Genomic DNA, 22,775 nt, shown 5'->3' with positions numbered 1-22,775 from the left:
CTTCGGTGAAAGAGCTGCCCTTAACGTTTCTTGCAGTGTCAATTCGTGGTGATAAATTCTCTCAGCTTTTGTTTGTCTGAAAATGCCTCTATTTTACCAGTAATTTCTAGGGGATGTTTTTGCTGTATATAGAATTCTGGGTTGATAGTCTTTGTTATTTTTCAGCACTTGAAAGGTGGACGTTGACTTGTGTTGTTTCTGGTGGGAAGTCTACGGTCGCTCTCGGGTCTTTTGTAGGTCATGTATCGCTTTTTTCCTGTGGTTGCTTTTAGGATTTTTCTCTTTATTGCTGATGTTCTATGATTTGATTATAATGCCTGTGTGGTTTTGTGTGTGTCGGGGAGGATTTACTCAGGTTCTTGAATCTGCGGGTTACTGTTTTCATCAAATTGGAAAGTTTTTGCCATTACTTCTTCAGAAATTTCCATACTTGCCTCCCTGCCCCCTTGGGGCACATGTGTGTTAGACTGCGTGGGGCTGTTTCACAGGCCACGAAGGCTCTGCCCATGTTCCAGAGCTGCTTTTCTTTCTGTTGCTGTTTCTTCAAGTTCACTGATCTTTTCTCTTAGAATGTCTAATTATCCATTGAGCCCATCCAGTAAATTTTTTAATTTCAGAAATTGCATTTTACACCTCTGGTCATTCCATTTGGATCTTTTTAATAACATCCATTTTTCTAATTATAATCATATGTTCCTTTAAGTCCTTTAACGTATCTATAATAGCTGTTCTAAAGTGTCTGCCAATTTTATTATGTCTGTCATTTCCTGGTGTATTTCTAGTGACTGATGTTTTTGTCCTGGGTCACATTTTTCTCTTGGCTTGTCTATTAATTTTTTGTTGAATAATGGACATTGTGTCAGCATGTTGCTGAGTGTCTGGATTTTGTGTTCTCCCTTTGAAGGGTGTTAAGGTGTGTTTGGTAGGCACTTAAGTTACTTATAAATCAGTCCAGTTCTTTCAAGACTTATTCTAAGTTCTATTGGGGGGGGAGGGTCCAGAGTAATCTTATGCTAAGGTGCCTTTATTTTTTTTATATTTATTTTATTTTACTTTAACATTTTATATATTTGACAGAGAGAGAGACAGCGAGAGAGGGAACACAAGCAGGGGGCAGTGGGAGAGGAAGAAGCAGGCTCCCAGGCAGGGAGCCCGATGCAGGGCTCCGTCCCAGGGCCCTGGGATCATGACCTGAGCCGAAGGCAGACGCTTAAAGACTGAGCCACCCAGGCGCCCCCCTAAGGTGCCTTTAGCCCTACCCTAGCCCTGCTGGGGTCTCTACCGTGAATGCTTTGGATGCGTTCAGTGAAGCTTCTCCACTCTGGCTCGGCAAAACTTCCAGCTCTGCCTGACCTCTGAGCTTTTCTCAGCCCGCAGCTCCCCTGGAGTTGTTTGTTTGGTCTTAAGAGTATTACCCTTTTGTGTGCACCTTCTGGAGCTTTTTCTCTGAGTAGCTGCTTGGAGTGTCTGTCGTCAGCTGCTGAGCCTCCCAGAGTTCTGGTTTCAGTGTCTCTTCACCTTAGCAGGACCTGGGCTTCCTGCTTTGGGGTTTTATGCTTGGATTCTTCTCTTAGTGTTTGGGTCAGAAGGTGTCTCCAGGCAGAAAGCTGGAGGCTTCCTGGGGTTCACCTCATCTGCTTCCCTTCTCTCTGACTTCACTGTCCTCTGCTGCCCTGTTGGTGAATATCTAGAAACTGTTGTTTCATGTGGTTTGTCGAGTTTTCTAGCTGTATATGGTAAGAGGGGAAAGTCTAGTACCAGTTACTCCGCTGTGGCCTTCTCCTGTGATTTGATTAATTTTGTTATTTTAACTACTGCGATTTGATGTGTGACTTATTCATTTAACATACTAGTCTTTATCTTTTGTATTTTATTTGGTCTGTACTATAGCCTCTTGCATTCCACTTTTAATAGTTTAATCCTTCTAAGGCCCTCAGTGGATTCAGGTTATACCAGGAAAATGATACTGAAGTTCTAGGGCACACGATTATTTTCGCACCTTGCATACATTATCCGCGAGGTCTCCAGATAACAGCGAAGACTGCATGTTAGTGTAAATCCCCTTTCCTGTGTGCAAGCGAGCCCTCTGAGAGTCTTTGTGTTTAAGAAATTCTGGTTTTAGGGGAAATTTCAGTTCACGTGAGGAACGTAAGGCACTGAATATAATACAGTATTTTGACAGATTCCTTTGTGTTGACTATTTTTCTTAACTTTCATGAGAAAATGTTTTTTCCCCCCAAGTGGGATTGTTGGAGTACTTGGCACAAAGTACTAATCAGTATAGTAAAGGGCTAAGTAGAACTTGCCCACCATGATCATTAGCACTGGATGAAAGGGGCTAAGAGCTGAAACAGGAATTTATTTTACAGAACAGTTGAATCTGAACAGTTTTCACTCTCATGGGGAAAATAAATATTTCAAGGTACTTTGTGCCACTTTGGAAACTATGCTGAGTTTGTATTAAAGAGCCAGATGAAACGTTGAAAGATTTTAACGTGGTCCTTGCTTTTTGTTTGTGGCTTTAAAGTGCTAAAAATAAGGTGTCGTCATTCTGTATTTCTGAAGTCATAGTATGTTTCAGGTGCCCTTTTTAAAGTGATCACAGTATGTTTGGGATGAGTTTATTCGTAATTTCTCCCAGAATATCCCCTTGGGATTTCGGATGAAACTGCGGTGTATTTATAGACTGACATCTTTATGGTGTTATCCCTTTGTTCTCAGGAACATGATGTGATTTATCGATGTGACTTTCTTCACTAAGGTTCTTCATGCCTGTGGTTATCTCTTATGCTTTGTAGTTTGGTTTTTGTGGCTATTGGGAATATCCTCCCAATTGTATTTTTTATCAAGTTATTATTTACAGAGGAACTATCGACTTTTGCCAGTTTATGTTAGAATTGGTTTTCTTATTAAATTTTCATTATTCTATTATTTTTGCAAATGATTGGGGTTGAGAGACTCCCTGCAGACCATCCTCAGCATTGCTGTAATATCTCTACCTGCACACAATACTGCATATACATGGGGTGGGGGGTGAAGGGGTAATTGACCCTGCTGGGCGGTGGGGCTGGTCCTCACAAGATCTGGTGAAGTAACAGATTACAGAAACACCTTTTGTGGGAATAAGTAACTCAGTACTCAGCTCTTTGTCTTGAACCCCAAGGCTAATTCAGACCGCTTGGTGGGCTGGAAAGAGGACATGGTTATGCAACAACTTTCAGCCCAATAGAGAATCTATATGTAACGTTCAAAAAACCCAAAGGTCATGATAACTGACCTTTACTGGGCCCTTTGTGCCAGTCACTATTCTAAGCACTTTGCATTTATGACTTCATTTATCATTTGTGTCACGAGGCACATGCTGTTATCCTTATCTTATTCATGAGGAATTTGAGACAGACTTTAAGGAATTTGGCCAAGTTTAGAAAGCTGTTGAAATGGTAGAGTAGGAGTTGACCCTGCGTGGTCTGGCTCCAAAGTCCGCACAACATCGCCATGTTGCCAGTGATTACATTAACTCTCCCTTTCATGGGGGTAATGAAAACCATTGTCAACACACAGACCCTGTTACTGGGAGTGAGTTTTCAGCCAGTCGTCTTTGGGATTTGGGGTACCGGTTTTTGTTTGTTTTTTTTTTTTTATACTTTTCTCTCCGTTTTTTGCTACAAGGCACGTGTCCTTCAACAATCAGCGAAAACAATAAAACTGTTTTAATTTGGGGTGGTGGTAAAGTTACCTTCCTAACCACAGCTAAGTAGGTTTTCATGCGCTTTGCCCTGGAGGTTGCATAGTGGGCTAGTAACCTTGATAGAGAACAAGGTAGATGTGCCGATATGAACAGCCCGAAGATTCAGTAAAACATGGAGTGGAGAGGAACATAGGTACTGTGGTTCTAATCGGTTCTCAGGTGTGCAAACACATGTGCCAAATGCATGACGTTTTTGAAGGCTACTTTCAAATCTGTTAGCACTTTGTGCCCTTTGCAGGAGGAGGAGAACATTTTTGAACTTGTCCTTTTTTAAACTTCATTGCATTGCTTTTGCTGTTGTTGCAAAATGTCTTGTGTGTATATTTTTGTGCAGCGAAAGTAACAGCACTCAGAATGAGAGCTCCAGGGAGATGTAGCCTTTGGTCCTGATTCTGTCTGCCTCCCAGCCTCTTGTAAGTTCCACTTTGGAGCCTTTTGTGCTTTGTTAAAACCAAGGAAGTGTTCCCTAATGGGCCGTGGTATTGTCAGCAGGATTCTGAGCTTCCTAGATGGCGGTACAAAATGGTGCTTTCAATTTTTAATTTTGTTGACCAGATAATAGGTTTATGTTAATTAAAAAAAAAAAAAAACTAAGATGGTGCAAAGGGGATGAGGCTGGAAATTCCTCTCCTGTCTGTCCCCTCCCCCAGCCAGCTGGCTTCTCTGCTTGGGGACTGGGTTACCAGTTTCTTTTCTATCCTTACAGAGGATATTCCGTGCACATACAAGCACAGGCATTTCCCTCTTTTTCACACAAATGGTATTCCTTGCTTTATTTTCTTATTTAACACATTCATTGGAGATAATTGCACCTCTGAAAAATAAGCAGGCCCTAGTTCTTTTCTGCGGGAGCGTGGTGCTCCCTTCAGCTGTGCGGACACGCTCGCTGTTATAAACAGTGCTGCAGTGAATACCCTTCTATGCAGGTCACTTTGCAATCGTGTCTTTCTAGAGGATAAATTCCTAGAAGTGAAATTTCTGAGTAGGAGTATGTGTGTTTGTAGTCTCAATAGACATTACCAGAAGTGCCTCTCACTTCCACCGGCACTGCAGGAATAACCCGTTTCCCTGAACCTACGCCTCCATCGATATGATGTTGTTATGAGTTTCATTTTTGTTTCTCTGCCATGCTGAGAGGTGAAAACTAATATTTGTTTAGTTTTATAAGTGAGGTTTTACGTTTTTTAGAGCCATCCTTTTTTTTTACTGATTTGTAGGCACCGTCTGTAGAGTAGGGGGAGCTAACCTTTGTGATATGAATTGCAAATATTTTTCCCCGTTTGTCATTTATTTTTTATCTTACTTATATTGGTTTTTGCCAGGTAAGGCAGGTATGTTTTATTTGGGCGAAGAGAAATTTCTCTCTCCCTCCCTTTTAAGGACTAAAGATTCTGTTTCACATTTGAAGTCCTCCTCTACTGCAAGATTATTTTTCAAATTCTCCTAAGATTTCCTTTGGTACTTTTTATAGTTTCCTAAAAAGCCTTTTCTATTATGGAGAATGGCAAACATACTCAAAAACAGAATAGTATAATGAAGCCTAAGCACCCATTACCCAGCTTTTTTATATATATAAAGATTTTATTTGTTTATTTGACAGAGAGAGAGGCAGCCAGCGAGAGAGGGAACACAAGCAGGGGGAGTGGGAGAGAAAGAAGCAGGCTCCCAGTGGAGGAGCCTGATGTGGGGCTCGATCCCAGGACTCTGGGTTCACGTCCCGAGCCGAAGGCAGACACTTAACAACTGAGCCACCTAGGCACCCCCCATTACCCAGCTTTAATAGCTGTTGACTCATCTTGTTTGGTCCAGACCCCATCCACTTCCCCTGCTCTTGCATAATTTCTAAAGAAATGCCAGATCTTTTATCACTTCATCCGTGACTATTTTAGTGTGTATGTCTAAAGATGGGTAGTCCTTTAAAAGTATAACCACAGGGGCACTTGGGTGGCACAGTCAGGTGTCAGACTCAGTTTCAAGGAGGGTTGTGATCTGGGGGTTGTGAGATCAAGCCCTGTGTCTGGCTCCTTGCTCAGCATGGAGTCCTCTCAAGTATCTTTCTCCCTCTCCCTCTCCCCCTCCCCTCCCCCCATGCTCCCTCCCCCCAATAAATCTTCTAAAAAATGATTTATTAAAAAATAAATAAAAGTAAAATAAAAATGTAACCACAATACCGTTTTGACACCTAAAAATTAAATACTTTTAAATATCACATAGCTCTTAAGTATTCAGATATTTCATTGTCATATCATAACCTTTTTTGCATTTTCTTGGACTCAGAATCTAAATAAATTCTTTTTTTTTTTTTTTTAAGATTTTATTTATTTATTCGACAGAGATAGAGACAGCCAGCGAGAGAGGGAACACAAGCAGGGGGAGTGGGAGAGGAAGAAGCAGGCTCATAGCGGAGGAGCCTGATGTGGGGCTCGATCCCATAACGCCGGGATCACGCCCTGAGTTGAAGGCAGACGCTTAACTGCTGTGCCACCCAGGCGCCCCTCAGAATCTAAATAAATTCTATGTATATTGCGATCGGGATCAATCTCCTAAATCTCTTAATTGATGGGTTCCCCTGTTCCACCCCCTCTCCCTACAGTCTTGTGTTTGTCTTCGAGAGTTGTTAGAGAAAATGGATTCTGTAACTTCCTACGTCTGGGTTTTCTTTTTGCATCTTCATTGCATAGTTTAATATATTCCTATATATTTCCTATAAATTGGTATGAGGATCTAGAGTGGCAATAAGATGGAAATTCTTTTTTTAAGTATATTTCATAACTGGCATTGTATTCCATCAGAAGGCAAATAATTTCCAGCTGTCTTTTGGAGGCACTATGCTTAGATGCATTAAATTATTAGGGATTGAAAATGATGTTCTAGTTCTATTATTCCTTTTTCATTTATTTCATTTATTAGCTGTCCTCAGGGTTCATCCACATTTATGCGTGTTGCAGAATTTCCTGCTTTTTAAGAGCTGAATAATACTCCATCAAAAATGTATGTATCATCACATTTTCCTTACCCGTTCATCTGTCAAAGGACACTTAGGTGTTTCCATACTTGGCTATTACGAAAAACATTACAGTGAATATGGGAGTGCTGATATCTCCTTGAGATCCAGATTTCAGTTCTTTTGGATAAATACCCAGAAGTAGAATTATTGGATCATATGGTTGTTGTAGCTTTAATATTGTAAGACATCTGCCCCCCCCCCAAAGAAATCTCCATATTGATTTCCATAGTGGCTGCACTGTTTTGCATTAGCTGGAATGTTTTCATGGAAACTTCTTACCTGTTACTTGATTGATTAGTGCTACAGTTTGTAAAGGAGGGGCAGGATAAATGTCTGGGTTTTTTTCACCTGTATTTACCAGTTGTCAAAATGCATTGGTTCCCTATATCCTATAATGGTAACCAATTATTTTTATCATTTTGAACTCACAGATTTAAATATATTTGATGTTTCAATCTACTGCAATTCTTGTCCTTATTGTTGCTTATATTGTCCCTTATTTGGACAGCAAGCTCCTAGGCAAGTTGGAGCCTGTGTCCTTTTGATACGGTCATAGCAGGTTTTGCTAGTGTCTTTTGATATCTGATAGGAAAAGACATTCCAGGCCCATCTTTGTATATTGTGTGTGGGTTTTGTTCTTTTTTTTTTTTATTCTTTGAAACCTGAAATCGGCAATTTCTTTATGTATCTGATTCCTTTTAATGAAAAATGCTATTTGAAGATTGTAATCTGGGCACTCACTCGGTGATTCCTCCCTTCCTTGCTTTCATGTAAATATTTGGTCCCTCTTGGAATTTATATTGGTATAAGGCATGAGGTAGGGATCCCAGAGATCTAGTCGTTATTGGAAACAGTACGTGTCATCATAGTGCTTTGTTGTACTACTGCAGACTACTGTTACACATGTCTTTGGGGCTGGTTGTGGACTTTCTGCTTTTTCTAGTCTCTGGTTTTTTGGTGAAAAAGAAATTTTTTTTCCTATTCTTGTGTACTTATATGGCCAAACAAATTTTAGGATCAGTTCTGTTTCAGGGGGAAAGAAGTTCATATTTTTATTAAAATCAGTGAACAAAGAGTTGCTATCTTGCTGATCCTCGGGCTTCCCATCTAAAAACATGGGAAAGTTCTTTGCATGAATTAAGTTTTTGTTGCATAAGAAAGTATCCCCAAACTCAGTAACTTAAAACAACAGAGATTTTTTTTTTTTTTTTTAAGTTCTGCGAGTAGGCTGTGGGTGGTTCCTGTAATTTGGAAAGCCCAGCTGAGGCTGAATAAGCTTTGAGTGGCCTCCCCACAATGCTGGGCTGTCACCTGGTGCCACTCGGCTGGCTGGGGTGGGATGTCCTCATCTGCAGAGGCCAACCCAGGCTGGTTCAGTGGTTACAGAGGCGAGCCTGGTAACACGACAGGGCAAGGCTCCATGTGCAAGTGCTTTTCATGCCTTTGCTTCTGTCACATTTGCTGTTATTGTGTTGGCCAAGGCAAGCACATGAAAACAAGACCAGAGTCCAGAGGTGGAAAAAGAGCCTTCACTTCCTAATGCATTGGAGGAGTGTCCAAGTCACATTGCAAAGGTGGTGTTCATATAGGGAGAGGAGGATTTATTGTGGTCACTTTTGCAAATAATCTGCCATACTCCCCAGTTTTTCCAATTTTCTGTGTCTTTCGGGAACATTGTTAAGCTTTTTCCAGATTGCTTTCTGTTTTCTGCTACTACTGTAAGTGGAGTCTCCCTCCTCCCATTTATTCTAGAATTCTTGAGCGAGTGGTACATGTGCACAGTTAAAATGGAAATGATGTGAAAAGAAATCCACTGAGAAATGCACTCCTTTCCTCTCCCATCTCTATAGGTAACCAGTTTTAAAATACTTTGTTTCTTTACTGCTTTTTGGTGGAAATACCGGCAAATATAAATATCCTTCTACCTAGGAAAAGCAGTAGTAGTCTGTATGCCCTGTTCCGCAGCTTGCTCTCTTCTCTTTGTGGTGTTCTCACTCCATGCCAGCGCATGGAGACTGTTCTCATTCTTTCGTCGCTGCCTAATACTCCCTTGTGGTGACTGACCGTGGTTCACTTAACCATCTCCCTGTGACTAGACAGGCTGTGGTTCATTTAACCAGCTCCCTGTGACTAGACAGGCCATGGTTCACTTACCCAGCTCCCCGTGATTAGACATTAGGGTCGTGTACAGCACCGTATGCCATAAATGTCGTGGTACACAGAGGTGTGTCTAGAGAGTGGAGTCCCAAAATGAGATTTCTAAGTCAAAGGGTCAGTTTATCTTTAAAACTATGTTGAGATAACATTTCTCCCTCCCCGGATTGGCAGAAAATCCAAAAGTTGGGTAATTTATTCTGTCTGTGAAGTTACAGAGAACCATTACTCATATATATATATATATATATATATATTTTTTTTTTTTTTTTTTTTTTTTTTGCTGGTAATAGTTTAAATGGTACAGTCCCTAATGGAAATCTGGCAACATCTTCCAAATTAATTTGTCTTTCTTTATGTGTGAAATTGATTTTTTTTTCATATGTTTAAGTACCATTTATATTTTTCTATGAACTGTTTGTTCCTCTGCCCATTTTTCTGCGTTGCTGATCTTCTTCTTTAGTTCTAGAAGCTCTCTATATTAGAAAGAGTAACCCTTTGTGATACGAATTACAAAGATTTTTTCCTTTATAAGTTGTGTGATATATGTTAATGATTTTTTATAATAACTCTGTTCACAGCCGTGTTACAGGAATCAGCAAATTGTGGCCCATGAGCACGATCTGGCCTGCCATGTGTTTTTTGTAAATAAAGTTTTATTGGAATGCAGCCACACTCATTTGCATAACGTGTCTGGTAGCTTTTGCACTAGGGCAGCAGAGACAGACTGTATGGCTTGCAAAACTTAAAATGTTTAGTATCGTGCCTTTTACAGAAAAAGGAAAACCGACCCCAATTTAAAGCAACTACATCAAAGTGTTTAGTATGATGCAGCCGTTTTGATACGGCCTTAAAAATTTAAAAAAAAAATCCAGTTAACTTTTCATGTGTATGTGCAATTATGAAGCCATGGCAGAACAGGCGGTCGCGTGTGGGCGTCAGAAGTGTCTGTTTGGGGTAATCACTTGGTCATTGTGATGTATGATATGGCCAGTTTGCTGCCACCTAATCAGATAACGATTAAAACACCTTTGTCCAGTTGTTCTTCTCTACTAAGAAGTACATAAGGAAGCTTTGATCTGGGTGAGTGTGGATAGAAAGTCTCTTAAAATCATCCCAGTCTCTAGCAGTTTGGTTTGGTTCCGAGGATTTCCTTGGTCTCAGTGCTTTCCAAAACTATTCTCCATGCATGGACTACAGGGAGGGGGAAGTAATGTGGAAGTGGACGGTACAATGTGATTTATTTATGATGGCTGTTCAGAACTTTCCTGTTCCTCTTTTGATTGTATAATTGCCCTTTTTTACACTCAGATTTAAGATTATTCTAAGTATGTCTTGGAAATTTATATTCCTATACTCAGTGAATTTCTGTCTACATTTGTATTTGTCTTAGAAATTTCCCAAATTGCTCGTCTAACTGATCACTAGTTCAAAAATTCCTCTAAGTGTGTCATATTTCAGGAAAATAGATATAAGCCCATTTTAGGAAAAAACATTTAAAGAACATATCAGTTTCACTGGTAGTTTATTCCCAAAATTTTTGCATAAGAAAAGTTTTCAGCCATTCTTTATGGCTGCTATAGTTCTTTGTAGAAATTTCTTCTTTTGGGAGAAGATCTTTTACTAGAGCAACTATTAAAACTTTAACAGAACTTACCATCCTGACTATATTCTTGAATAGATATTAAACACATTGCTTGTGAACATTTAAGGAAACACTTTTTTTTAAGATTTATTTGAGAAAGGGAGCGTATGTGTGCGTGCATGCACAAGTAGAGGGAGAGGGTCAGAGGGGGAGAACCTTCAAGCAGACTCCCCGCTGAGCACAAAGCCTGATGTGGGGCTCCATTCCATGACCCTGAGATCATAACCTGAGCCAAAATCAAGAGTCTGATGCTCAACCGACTGAGCCACCCAGGTGCCCCAGGCTGTTTCCTTTGTAGGGGTGCAAGAATTCCTTTTCGTTCAGGGGTCCTTCTAGCTGGACTAAGAATCAAATTGACATGAGAGATTAACAAGAGAAAATCAAATTGAACAGCATATGTCCGGGGGAATCCACACAGACATGGAAATTCCAATGACAGGCAAAATGAGGTGTATGTGCCGTTCTGAACTAAGGAGAAGGGGTCGGGGGTCTGGGACTTCCAAGAAAGGAATGCACTTCCCAGGGCGGGAGAAGACGTCCAGATGTTGAGTGATGAGATGGTTGCCCTGTTGTACAGATGAGTCACTCAGATAAAATTTATCTCAGCAAATAACCCTTATTCCTGGAAAGACCCCCAACGTGGATTCTTCTGTGTAGGCAGTTTCTCTTGAGCCCTCAGGGTCTCGATTGCCTTTAGCTCAGAATAATGCACATGCCACAGTGGCCCATTTTGGGGTGGCCTACCCTCAGCCCCTACAGTTCCTCCTCTGAAACTTCCCTGCAGTTTCACACATTAAAAGTTGAGCTGGGGTGGAGGGCGCCTGGGTGGCTCAGTCGGTTAAGCGTCTGACTCTTGATTTCAGCTCAGGTCTTGATCTCAGCGTCATGAGTTCAAGCCCCATGTTGGGTTCCATGCTGGACGTGGAACCTACCTTAAAAAAAATGTTGAGCTGGTAGGTGGTTTCATCTCAATGAACCAGTCTCTTAGTCCTGACAGCAAGTCCGTTGAGACAGACTCATTTTAGGAGGTGGTGCAGGAGTATTCTCAAAGTTAGGCTTGTGGTGGGCCTGCTGCTGGGAACTCGGTAAGCAAGCAAAACTTTGGTAATACAACCAGTGTTTCCAATGGTGTCCTGTCATAAGGAGAACGGATTCTTATTGAACTTATGCAAATAAATAGGTTGCCATGAACATGTAAGAATATTCACTAAGTTTCTGAATTCTGGAGGGTTCAGATCGGGGGAAAAGATAAATGTTTAAATTTGTTCAGAAAGGTGTATTTTATCAAATTACAATAAGTCAGTTTAAGAGAAGAAATTTTCTTAAATCTTAAGAAAAAATGAAACATTTTTAAAAAGTCAGCAGTGTTCCAAACAAAAAGTCATAAAAAGTGCCATTATCTTCTTCAACTTATTCAGTTCCACATTATTAATTCTTCTTCTTAAATCCAGTTTTTCTACTAATTCCAGAAATTTTTACCTGTTCAGTTTTATGATCTGAAGGTTACCAGATACCGGTACTCAGTTCTTTCCATGAATCTCATTGAAGATGCAGCACTTTTGCAGGAAACTTTTGTAAAGGTATCTGAGTAAAAGTATAACGTCTGTAAATGGTAAAAAACTTAAAAATGGCCATGGCTGAAGATCTGATTAGAGTTCATTACACTGCAATTGACAGGGAAATTTGGTTATTTTTGTGACATACGCTTTAGGGTAATAACATACCAGGGCTTTATATTTCTAGGAGTTTCATATAATTTTTAGAACACTTAATTTTAGTAACATATCTACGTAAGTATAATGCAGGAGCGTTCAATATCACTCATTTGACAAGGCTTCCCATGTAATTTAACATGCCAAATAAGCCTAATTACTTTAATTTCTCAAAAAAAAATCTTTGAAACATTCTGTGGACTCTTTGGAACACCTCAGCTTGTGTGGTCAAAAGACTTTATTTTAGAAATTGATTTTGGGAAGTGTGTCGGAAATATCAAAAGGTTTGGATGTTTGATTAACTAGAATCACAAATCATTATGAAACAATATTTAATAATCCATTTAACCACAATGACAGTACAACATTTCAAAGGCAAATATAGGTTACATAGTTGTGAGCAAAATTTAGCTCTTTTCATGTTAAGACTCACTTTCCTTAAGTAATCAGAGCTGATAAACATAGGAAATTATTTTGGCAAACAAGAATTATTTCTTATGCAGATAACTTGTAAAGAAAAATTGTTTATAATATCTTATTGAGAGCAGACCAATAGTTCAAGAGAACTTTGTACTTTTAACAAAGAAAAAGTGCACCAGCGTACTTTTGATATTGAAACTCATTTACTTATTTAAATTTATCCTCATCTCAGCCAGTACTGACCACACATAAAGTTTTTTTTCTTTTTTCTTTTTTCTTTTTTTATTATGATACGTTAGTCACCATACAGTACATCATTAGTTTTTGATGTAGCATTCCATGATTCATTGTTTGCGTATAACTAACCCAGTGCTCATCACAATACGTGCCCTCCTTAATACCCATCACCGGGCTAGCCCACCCCCCACCCCCCTCCCCTCTGAAGCCCTCAGTTTGTTTCCTGGAGTCCATAGTCTCTAGTGGTTCGTCTCCCCCTGTTTACCCCCCCTTCATTTTTCCCCTTCCTTCTACCGATCTCCCTGCTATTCCTTATGTTCCACAAATAAGTGAAACCGTATGATAGTTGTCTTTCTCTGCTTGACTTATTTCACTTAGCAGTATCTCCTCCAGTCCCATCCATGTTGATGCAAGTGTTGGGTAATCATTCTTTCTGATGGCTGAGTAATATTCCATTGTATATATGGACCACATCTTCTTAATCCAGTCATCTGTTGAAGGGCATCTCGGCTCCTTCCACAGTTTGGCTCTTGTGGACATTGCTGCTATGAACATTGGGGTGCATATGGCCCTTCTTTTCACTACGTCTGTATCTTTGGGGTAAATACCCAGTTGTGACCACACATAAAGTTTCTTTCTGAAGACTGTTTCTCCATGAAGCTTCTGCAAGTTTCTTTTTTACATTCAGATTTTGTCCTAAATTTTCCCTCTTTAAATAACCAGTCCCACTTCAGGACAAAATTATTTTCTTTTTCCCCAACAAATATGTATTTTCATTCTTCATACTTTTTCTTATCAAAAGCACATCCCATTTTCCTCACATACCGAGTTGTTTCCCTTGTTGTTTCCAGTGATCTTAATTATATTTGTTAGAATTCTTAATGCTTAGAAACCTTGATTTCTAGTGGAAACCAAGTAGTAAGCAATTGTGAACGGTCATGCCAGAATTTTTTAGTTTGGCAGATTTATATTTTTTATATGAATGTGGTTTTTTTTCCATAGTACAGTGTTTCGGTAAAGCATAAAGTATGATTATTAACGGACCCAAATTTATCCTTAGTTTCTGCATGGTAAGAAGAAGTAGATAAGCCATGTTCCTTACGTAATGTTGCCTTATTTTATCTTATTGGAAATGATCTAGATAATCAATGAACTTAACTTTGACTCATCATTTAACTTAATAAGACTTTAAAATTTTAGGTTATCAAAGATTTTGGAAGCTATTTAAAAGTTTACCTACAAGGCTTTTTGTTTATATCTATTTAATTTACTTGTTTTTGAACAGTTATGCTTAGACTACCCATAAAACTTGATGAGGCATCAGACAAAGTCAGCCGTTATTCTAAGTTTTTTTTTCCCCCTCTGGAAGATTTTGCAACAGAGAGACCGTGAACTTATTTGACTTTTAGTAAACACAAGCAGAATAAACGTTTTGTATTTAATGCTGATAACTCTAAATACGTGTCTGCTTTAATTAAACCAGCAACCTTAAGTTAGTTTTTTTTTTTAAAGATTTTTATTTATTTATTCGACAGAGATAGAGACAGCCAGCGAGAGAGGGAACACAAGCAGGGGGAGTGGGAGAGGAAGAAGCAGGCTCATAGCGGAGGAGCCTGATGTGGGGCTCGATCCCAGAACGCCGGGATCACGCCCTGAGCCGAAGGCAGATGCTTAACCGCTGTGCACCCAGGCGCCCCTAAGTTAGTTTTAATACCAAATATTGTCCCAGATCAGTTGAACCAGAAAAACATTTGGATTAGTTTCTATCTTTCTGAGCTTTAGGATGGCCAGTCCTTACAAGTGCTTGCCTTCAAATCAACTAAGGCTCTTTTACAAATTGATTTTAGCAATACCATCCAGAGGTAGGGAAAATATCTCACATTTACAATAAACATGGTCACACAAAAAAATCCACAGACAAGATACAAATCTTAATTTTGTTTCTAATATTTGTGGAGAGGACATTACAGGCCCAATTTTTAAATATTTCTCTTTTTTTGCCTTCAGCCTTAAGACATTGTGTTTATATTTCAAAAACATAAGATTTGTGATTTCAAGGGACAGAGAAAGAATGTAAAAAAATTTTTTTCTAGAGTTTTCAGGATAATTGCTATTAATTGCTATTTAATTTTTTTTTTTTAGGTATAGAACAATTGTGTTCCAATATCTTGATCTTTCATAATATGTACAAACATTTTGATAGGAATAGGTGAGGCTTGGAGGTTGGTAAAGACTGGTGGGCTTTAACTTGTTTCTGGAGTTGGCAGTTCTGGTTTTGGAGAGGTTTGTAGAAGAAAGACAGTTGTTCCTAATTCCCCCAAAGACCTGGATTACAGCCTGAATATCAAGGGATTGGCCCATATTTTTAACTAAATTTCCTTTTTTATATCAGGGAGAATTTAAACTAAAATGGGAACCAAGAGATTTATGACTTTGTAAGGTATGTATAAAGCATTTTAACAAAAGGCTTTTTTGGGGGCCCTAAATTTACCCTTGGCTTCAAGTACTCCCTGAACATTGGCCTTTTGCAGATCATTTGTATAAGGGCCTAGGAGAAATTTTGGTCATCTGTTTTCTCAGTGAAGACAAAGTTGTGAATCTAGTCAAGTAATCTATCTAATTACTCTCTAAATTGGGTAGGGTCTTTTGAAAATAGAGGTAAAAGGATTTTATAAAAGATCTCAGCTGTCCAGGGCACACGAGTTCTTTCACAGTGGTCTAGGATACAGCTGCAAAGGACATTGTACGGGAATGCCCAAAGCAGGCAGAACCCTATCCCAGAGCCCAGGGACAGTAGGAGCTAGGCCAATCTTATTGGCAGTGTCGGGTGCTTTGTTAGATTTATTTTCAGGCTTTCAACTTTTACGTGAGCATACTGGATACTTTGGAGCCTAGAGTTTAGGCCCGAATGATCTCTGTAAATTTTGTAGGAAAGGGGAAGTTAAAACAGGCAATTGAGCCTGGATTTTAAGAAGGGGAATTTACTTTGGGTGTGGACATTTATTTTTAAGTCTTGAGGCTAATTTCTGTTCTTTTATCTTGTCAGGGGAGTCCCTGAGGCTAGCCATTACACTAATAAAGCAATTGAGAGCGCTTTTTTTTTTTTTTTTTGTAATATAGCCAATTTAAAGGGTCCATTGTCTGGTGAGTAGGATCTATTAACAGCAACTCAGACTAATAAGCCTTTTAGTGGCTTAACCAAAGATGCAAGAGGCTTCCAGAGAAGAGCATAGATGATGCAGACCCCATGATCCAAAAGTTTACTCCCGAAATGAGTGTGAGAAAGCAAAGGCCCGGGCAGTATCCCACAAGAATGTGAGATGGCTCCAGTTACAGGCCTGCTAATCTATAACACCAGGCAGGTGCTTCTGGAATGGGACCCTCGAGCACTAATCAAGCAGTGAAGGTTGAGACGACAAAAGTTCCTATGGGCTGGAACCTCTCGAGACAGACACCCCTGAGAGCTGGCACAGCTGGACAGAGAGAGGGGCTCGGATCCCCAGTCTATTCGACTGGCCACCAAGGCGCACCCTCTGGATGGTGGAGACCAAAGAGAACATTCCCATTGGTCAAAAAAGCCAAGCTCTTGGCGCATGGAACAAGATGAAAGGAAAACTCTGACAGCTTTATGTAAGCCTGGGGTCTGCTAGAGCCACACTGACACCTGGGAGGGGTATGCTGTGGGGTTGGGGACTATGTGTTGTCTTAGAGTATACCTCATTGCATTGAGCTTGGCAGGTGACCTATTGTCCGTCTACCCTGTTCTGGGACCAACTTCTGTCATGGGAGTCTTCTTGAGGCCGGTGCTCTAGCAGCTTTTGAGTGCTTGACCCCTGCCCACCAATTTTGTGGTGTTGGCCTCCAAGATGTCCCTTAGCAACAGATGACAATGTAAGAGACACAGAGGAGAACAAAGACCATCTCTGGGAGGAAATGGATCAGATACCAAATGTAACCAGAGTCGCTAAGCCCAAGGAACTAGTTCCACAAACCTTTTCTCCTGCTGATGTAAATTTAGAAAGTAAGAAAAGGACTCTCACCATCTTGCTCCTTCAACCCTGCAGGTAGAGATTCCGGGAGGCTGACATGGTAAGAAATCTCACTTTCTGTGGCTGCCGGTCAGATGTCCCAGGATCTCCCTGCTGCAGTATGTCCGGGCCGAGTGGTGGCCAGCGAGTCAAAGTAGCCTGCCAACTATGCCAGCTGTCCGGGAGCAAGAATTCCTGTCCCTTTCTAGGGACATTCCTGTCCTTCTGTCTGGACTAAGAATCACATTAACATGAGACAGATTAACAGGAGAAAATGAACTTTAATAGTATGCATACAGGGAATCCACACAGGGAAATTCCGAAGACAGGCAAAATGAGGTATATATGTAGCTGGGATACAGAGGTGCAAGAGCCCCTGGCTTAGGGGCTCCCAGACAGACTGGGTTTGGCCATTCACCACTGACAAAATCCACAGGCAGAGAAAGGAGCCGTGGTAAAAACAAGAAAGGAACTAATTTCATTGAGACCACCAGCTGGGAAAACAGCACTGTAGCATCTCAAAGGCTGTCTCCAAAGTGCTGAAAGTACTTCCAGGTTTATATAAGGAAAATGTGGGCAAAGGTGGATGGGTGCGTGCAGGTGGGCCATGAGGCCCCACATGCTGGGGTCAGGCATGTGGGGTCTTGCTGGCTCAGGGCAGACCTTATTGCTTAAGGGGGTAGCTTTGGTTCTCATCATAGATGCTTTGCCCACAGGGTCTTTTTTTTTTTTTTTTTTTTGCCCGAGTTAAGAGATAAGCTGGACAGAAGAACTTAATCAGTTAGAAAGTTTGAGGTCAAAATGCAGGTGGTTGAAGTCCTCCTTCAAATAGGTTGTTCTGAACTAAGGACACGGGGCAGGGGTCTGGGGCTTCAGAGGAAAGGAATGCACTTGCCAGGGCAGTGAGAAGAGCAGATACCTTGTAATTAGATGGTTGCCCTGCCGTACAGATGGGTCACTCAGATAAAATTTATCTCCAAGAATAACCCTTATTCTGGGAAGGACCCCCATTGTGGATTCTTCTCTGTAGTTAAGGGAAGGGCAGATGTTTCTCTTGAGCTGCAGGGTCTCCATTACCATCAGCTGAGAATAATCTTCATACCAGCATGGTCCATCTTGGGGGGTGACCTGCCCTCGGCCCCTACGCCTTCTTTGGAAATTTTAAGAGCAACATACCCAAAATGTGATATTGATCATGTCCTCTGGGAAAGAGTTTCTTACCGTGTGTGGCCTTCTGGGACCCCAACCCCACCATACATGAACAGTTTTGGAGTGACACCGGGGAAGCTGTGGAAAGCGTGCGCGCCAGGCTTTCTGCGGACTCTGGGCAGGAAAGGATAATAGCTGGATAGAGTTGGATGATGGCTTCAGAGTTCAGAAAACTTAGTAGGTTGGAGCAGTGGCTAAATCTAACAAGATGAAATTTTACAGGGATGATTTAAGATTCTCTTTTTGTACAAAGTAACAACTGAACAGGCACAGGCCAGGACTGAACTGAACTCACAGATCGCTATAAACCGGAAAGTAGTTAAGTCTTAATCATTTAGCATAAGGACAGATACATCTGCATATATTAAGGGTGTAATGATGCTCGCAGAGTCTGTTAAAGGAAGTTCTTTTTCTTCTGATGATCTTGATGGTTATGTAAAAATGAGATAGAGGAAGGCATTAACTACATGATTTCACAGAGTCAAATGAGCGTGCTTAAGTAGAACACGCTTGCCATTTGAAGGGTGCTTGGGTGACTCAGTCGGTTAAGTGGCTGCCTTTAGCACAGGTCATGATCCCAGGGTCCTGGGATTGACCCCCTCCCCCCTTTGCATCTGGCTCCCTGCTCAGCGGGGAGTCTGCTTCTCTCTCTCCTTCTGACCCTCCCCCCTACTCATGCTTATGTGAGCACGCGTGCTCTCTCATTTGAATAAAGAAATCTTAAAAAAAAACAAAACAAGCTTGGCATTTGAAAAGGTGAACTAGTTATATAGAAATAACACATATATGCGAAACTTCAGTTCTCAAGGGTCCCATTAATAAAGGATCTGTCCATCCCTGTCCATGGCTAAAGTTCAGAAGGAAATTTTTTAATTTTAGTTTTTGAGTGTCTCTGTTTTTAAATTGAGAGAGCTACATTGCTGAAGATTTACTGTTTTTTCCCCAAGATTTAATTGTGATTTATGTAAAAAACCAAAGAAACAGATGCTTAGGGATGGGGACTTGTCCTCTGCATTCTGACCCCCACAGGAACTTTTCTGCTGCCAGTTTTTTTGTCATTTTGAACTGCTTGATTCTCTTGTTCATTTTAGGTTCCAGTGTTTTGTTTTTTGTTTTGTTTTTCAGAATAGGAAACACAGTAGTGTACTAGCTATATCCAGTGTTTTGCTTTATTTAGAATGTCTTCTTAATAAATTCTTTGGTTCGGGATTGTTGGTTTGTATCATCTTGGGCTCTCTTGGCTGTGGGACCGAATCTGAACTCACATTAGCTTAGGCACAAAAGGAGATCCGTTGGCTCCTGTGTCTGAGAGCAGGAGAGTAGCCTCAGGCTTCTCCCTCAAGTGATCTCCTCAGGACGTTCTTTCTCTGTGCTTCAGCTGCTTAGCCCCTGGCAGCATTTTCAGAGGAAAAGACCCATGCTCCCCAGCATCTGTATCAGTTTCTAGGAAAGAGTTCTCCTTATCCCTGTTTGGGTTATGTGCTTCCAATGGCTTGGAGTCACGCAGGAAGTTTCCAGAAGGAAGGAATGTGGAGCAGACGATGTAACAGATGTTTACAACGTGGTCAATTAGACTGAATGCTTTGATACCCCTTTCTCCTCTCTCAAAAGGAAATATGTGTTAAGGATGATGGATTATGCACATACTAGGTCTGTTCCAGTGCCTGGGACATTGAGAGCTTTGGGTCTGCTAATGTTTATTTTACTGTAGCTAGATGATGGAACTTACGTTTAAGATTGCTGTCTCCTCTCCCTTCACCTTCATCTGTAATACTTTTTGGTATTGCCGTTGAAGAGATCGTTGTTGATAGTATGTGTTCAACATATAATATCATGTCCCCTGCTGCCCAGGAACTAGGTAGAGATTTAGCTCCTGAAAATACTTGAGTCATTTCTTCAAGTGTAGCCAACACTGGGGAAAGCAGTATCAAAAAATGGACCTTTTCTCAAAGGCGGTATGAAGCATTGGGGGACTGATGGGCAGTTGGGGTGGAGGCCAGCATCTCTGAATGCTGTCAGTGGTGGAGCGAGGGAGAAGTCGGAGCCAGATACAAGGATGGGACCAGAAAAGCAGGTAAAGGGAGATAGTGCCCCGAGGGTTTCTATTCTAGAGGCTTCCGGGCTACCTAAGCTTGGTAAGAGTGGTTGCTCAAATTTGTTTTCTGTTGACATGTTGTGCTCCTTTGGGGATGTGCTTTTTAATGTTTTTTGTTCTGTAAAATTTCTCTCAATTCTAATTTTTAAGAAGCATCACTGTTTTTTTTTTTTAAGGCTTAAATCAATGTTTACATAAACCTACAATGTTTATATACATTTTCCCATGGCTGAAGTTCAGTTATATTTAAATGTGGAAGGGAGCTTCCAGTTTTAGTTTTTGACCTGTTCCATGAAGTTGTACGTTTGGTACACAGAGGCTTTGGTATTCTGTAGCGGGGATTAGCTAGATTTAGCTGCATTATAAAAAAGAAACTGTTAACCAGGATCCCTAAGGAACAATAACCAGACAGCGGTTGCTCATCCGGCTCTCGTGTGCACACCAGGCCCTTCCCAGGAAGCCCGCAGTCCTGGGGGCCATGCGTGGCCCAGGGACCCTCCTCACCCTCCCCACGCATTTATCTGTATCTGCCCTCGATGCGTGAGGAATTGAGATTGGGGTGACGTGGTCTTTTAAAAATACCCCACAACGTGACCAGCAGAATTCTATCAGCGTTTGCAGCAGTGTGAGCGCGAGCCATCAGCAGTCTCGCTGTCCCGGGTGCTGACCCCAGGAAAACTGTCCCTGTCACGCTCACAGAGTTGTCCGCGCCTGCGGCCTGCTCCCTTCACCCCCTTCCCAGCCCCTCAGGACGGAAGTCCAGGAAGACCAGGAGCTGATGCTGTTCTCTGACTGACAGACTGGACCGTTTGTTTCTTTCTAGCATTTTCTTATGAAGAAAACCTCCGACATGTAGAAAACTCAATCATTTTCCATTGAACTCCATCAACCTACTATGTAGATTCTGTAAACAACGTTTCGCTCTACCTGCTTTGTTGCATGTTCACCCCTCAGTCCATCTTCTTGTTTTTTACATGTATCAAAATAAATTAGTATTTGGAGGTTTTTGTTTTTTTTTTTTTTTTAAACCTTTTACCAGTAGCTGTGAATCCTTATTCCTTGTTCTGAGGATTTCAGGCATCATTAAGCAAGTGTGGGGAGAGCACACAGGCAAGCAGGAGGGCTAGCGTGGTTCTGACCATATGGTGAGTGTTCAGTAAATATTTGTTAAATGAGTGCGGTCCCATTAGTCCTATTTGACTCGCTCTGCGCATATCCTTGAACTTGCCACTTAGGACAGTTACTTTTCAAATAAATCGTCGGTTTCCTAGGTACATGTTATCTGCAGTGTATAAGATAGACCTTCTCTTATGAGATAGTCTGTGAAAGACAGTTACTTAGAATTTGAAATGGATTAAATATGTTAAGTACTATAAATATGTATATAAGAGATCTGTTTTTTTACAACAGTATCATCTTGGGATATGCGCATGGTGGTATTCCCGGGAATCCCTGTTTCTAGGTTGACGCACGCCTCAAGGAGCCTCTTGAGGACAAGGCTGAAGGAGCAGCCCCAACTCACATCAACCAGAACAGCTTCTCTTTAGTTTTCCATGGAATTAAGATTTTATTGTACGGAAAGTTTGAAAATCACAGCTGTTAGGTTAGCTGGCCAGTATACACAACCAGTATACACAAGAGATGGTGGTATTCTAGTAGAAGAATGTAAGTCTGTCTTGCTACCCGGACCTTAAATTCTGAGTTTAGTTGGCTAGGGGTACTGCATTATTAAAATTCATCCCAGTGGCTCTAGGATAGCATTTTCACTGCCAGGGAATAATCTAAACATGTATATATCTTACACGAGTGTACACGCGTCTATATGTTTCTTAAGGCCCTGAGAGTGAGTGTGCCCAGAATGAACGATCTATTTTCGCTTCTTACCTCTTTAAAGAAAGGGTGTTGGGGCACTTAGGTGGCACAGTTGGTTGGGCGTCTGACTCTTGGTTTGGGCTCAGATCGTGATCTTAGGGTCTTGAGGTCTGGCCCTGTGTCGGGCTCTGCACTCGAAGTGGACCTACTTGAGATTCTCTCTCCCTCTGCCCCCACCCCCACCCCAAATAAATAAATCTTTTTAAAAAAGAAAGAAACAAAGGGCCTGCTTCCCCCCCCCCCCCCCCCCCCCCCGCCTCTGATGAAACGGGTGTGTTTTGAGAACGTTTTGGGAGCTGATGTCTGAATGCGGTGTGGGCAGCTACCAGAAACCTTCCTTGTTTCCAGAACAGAGCAGGGGCCCTCACCATTGGTGTCCTCTTTCCTCACAATAGGGCTGATGAATCATTTTGGTAATATGTCTTCCTTTATTTCAAAAACAACCACAGCCACGGTCATGAGTGTTTGTTCGTACCAGCATGTTTACAAAGTGTGTGATAAAGATTGTTCAGGGTTTTTTTGGTAACTTCCTCTGTTCGTCTCTATTCCTAATAGGCTCGGGTTATGTATGATTTTGCTGCCGAACCTGGAAATAATGAACTGACGGTTAATGAAGGAGAGATCATCACAATTACAAACCCGGTAAGA

The 22,775-nt window shown here is 41.1% G+C and overlaps 1 protein-coding gene across 2 annotated transcripts in view; it reads left to right on the top strand.

Moving 5' to 3' along the window:
- SNX9 (sorting nexin 9) overlaps positions 1-22,775 on the top strand; it is a 108,252-nt gene that overhangs the window by 26,780 nt on the left and 58,697 nt on the right. For both annotated transcript variants that reach the window (XM_026505136.4, XM_057310922.1), the window contains exon 2: positions 22,683-22,769. In XM_026505136.4, the coding sequence (XP_026360921.1) occupies positions 22,683-22,769 (87 nt within the window). The remainder of the gene's footprint in view (positions 1-22,682; positions 22,770-22,775) is intronic.

The sequence above is a fragment of the Ursus arctos genome, unplaced genomic scaffold (assembly GCF_023065955.2).
Source record: "Ursus arctos isolate Adak ecotype North America unplaced genomic scaffold, UrsArc2.0 scaffold_13, whole genome shotgun sequence".
In the NCBI taxonomy this organism is placed as follows: Eukaryota; Metazoa; Chordata; class Mammalia; order Carnivora; family Ursidae; genus Ursus; species Ursus arctos.
This window is presented reverse-complemented; position numbering and strand designations above follow the sequence as displayed.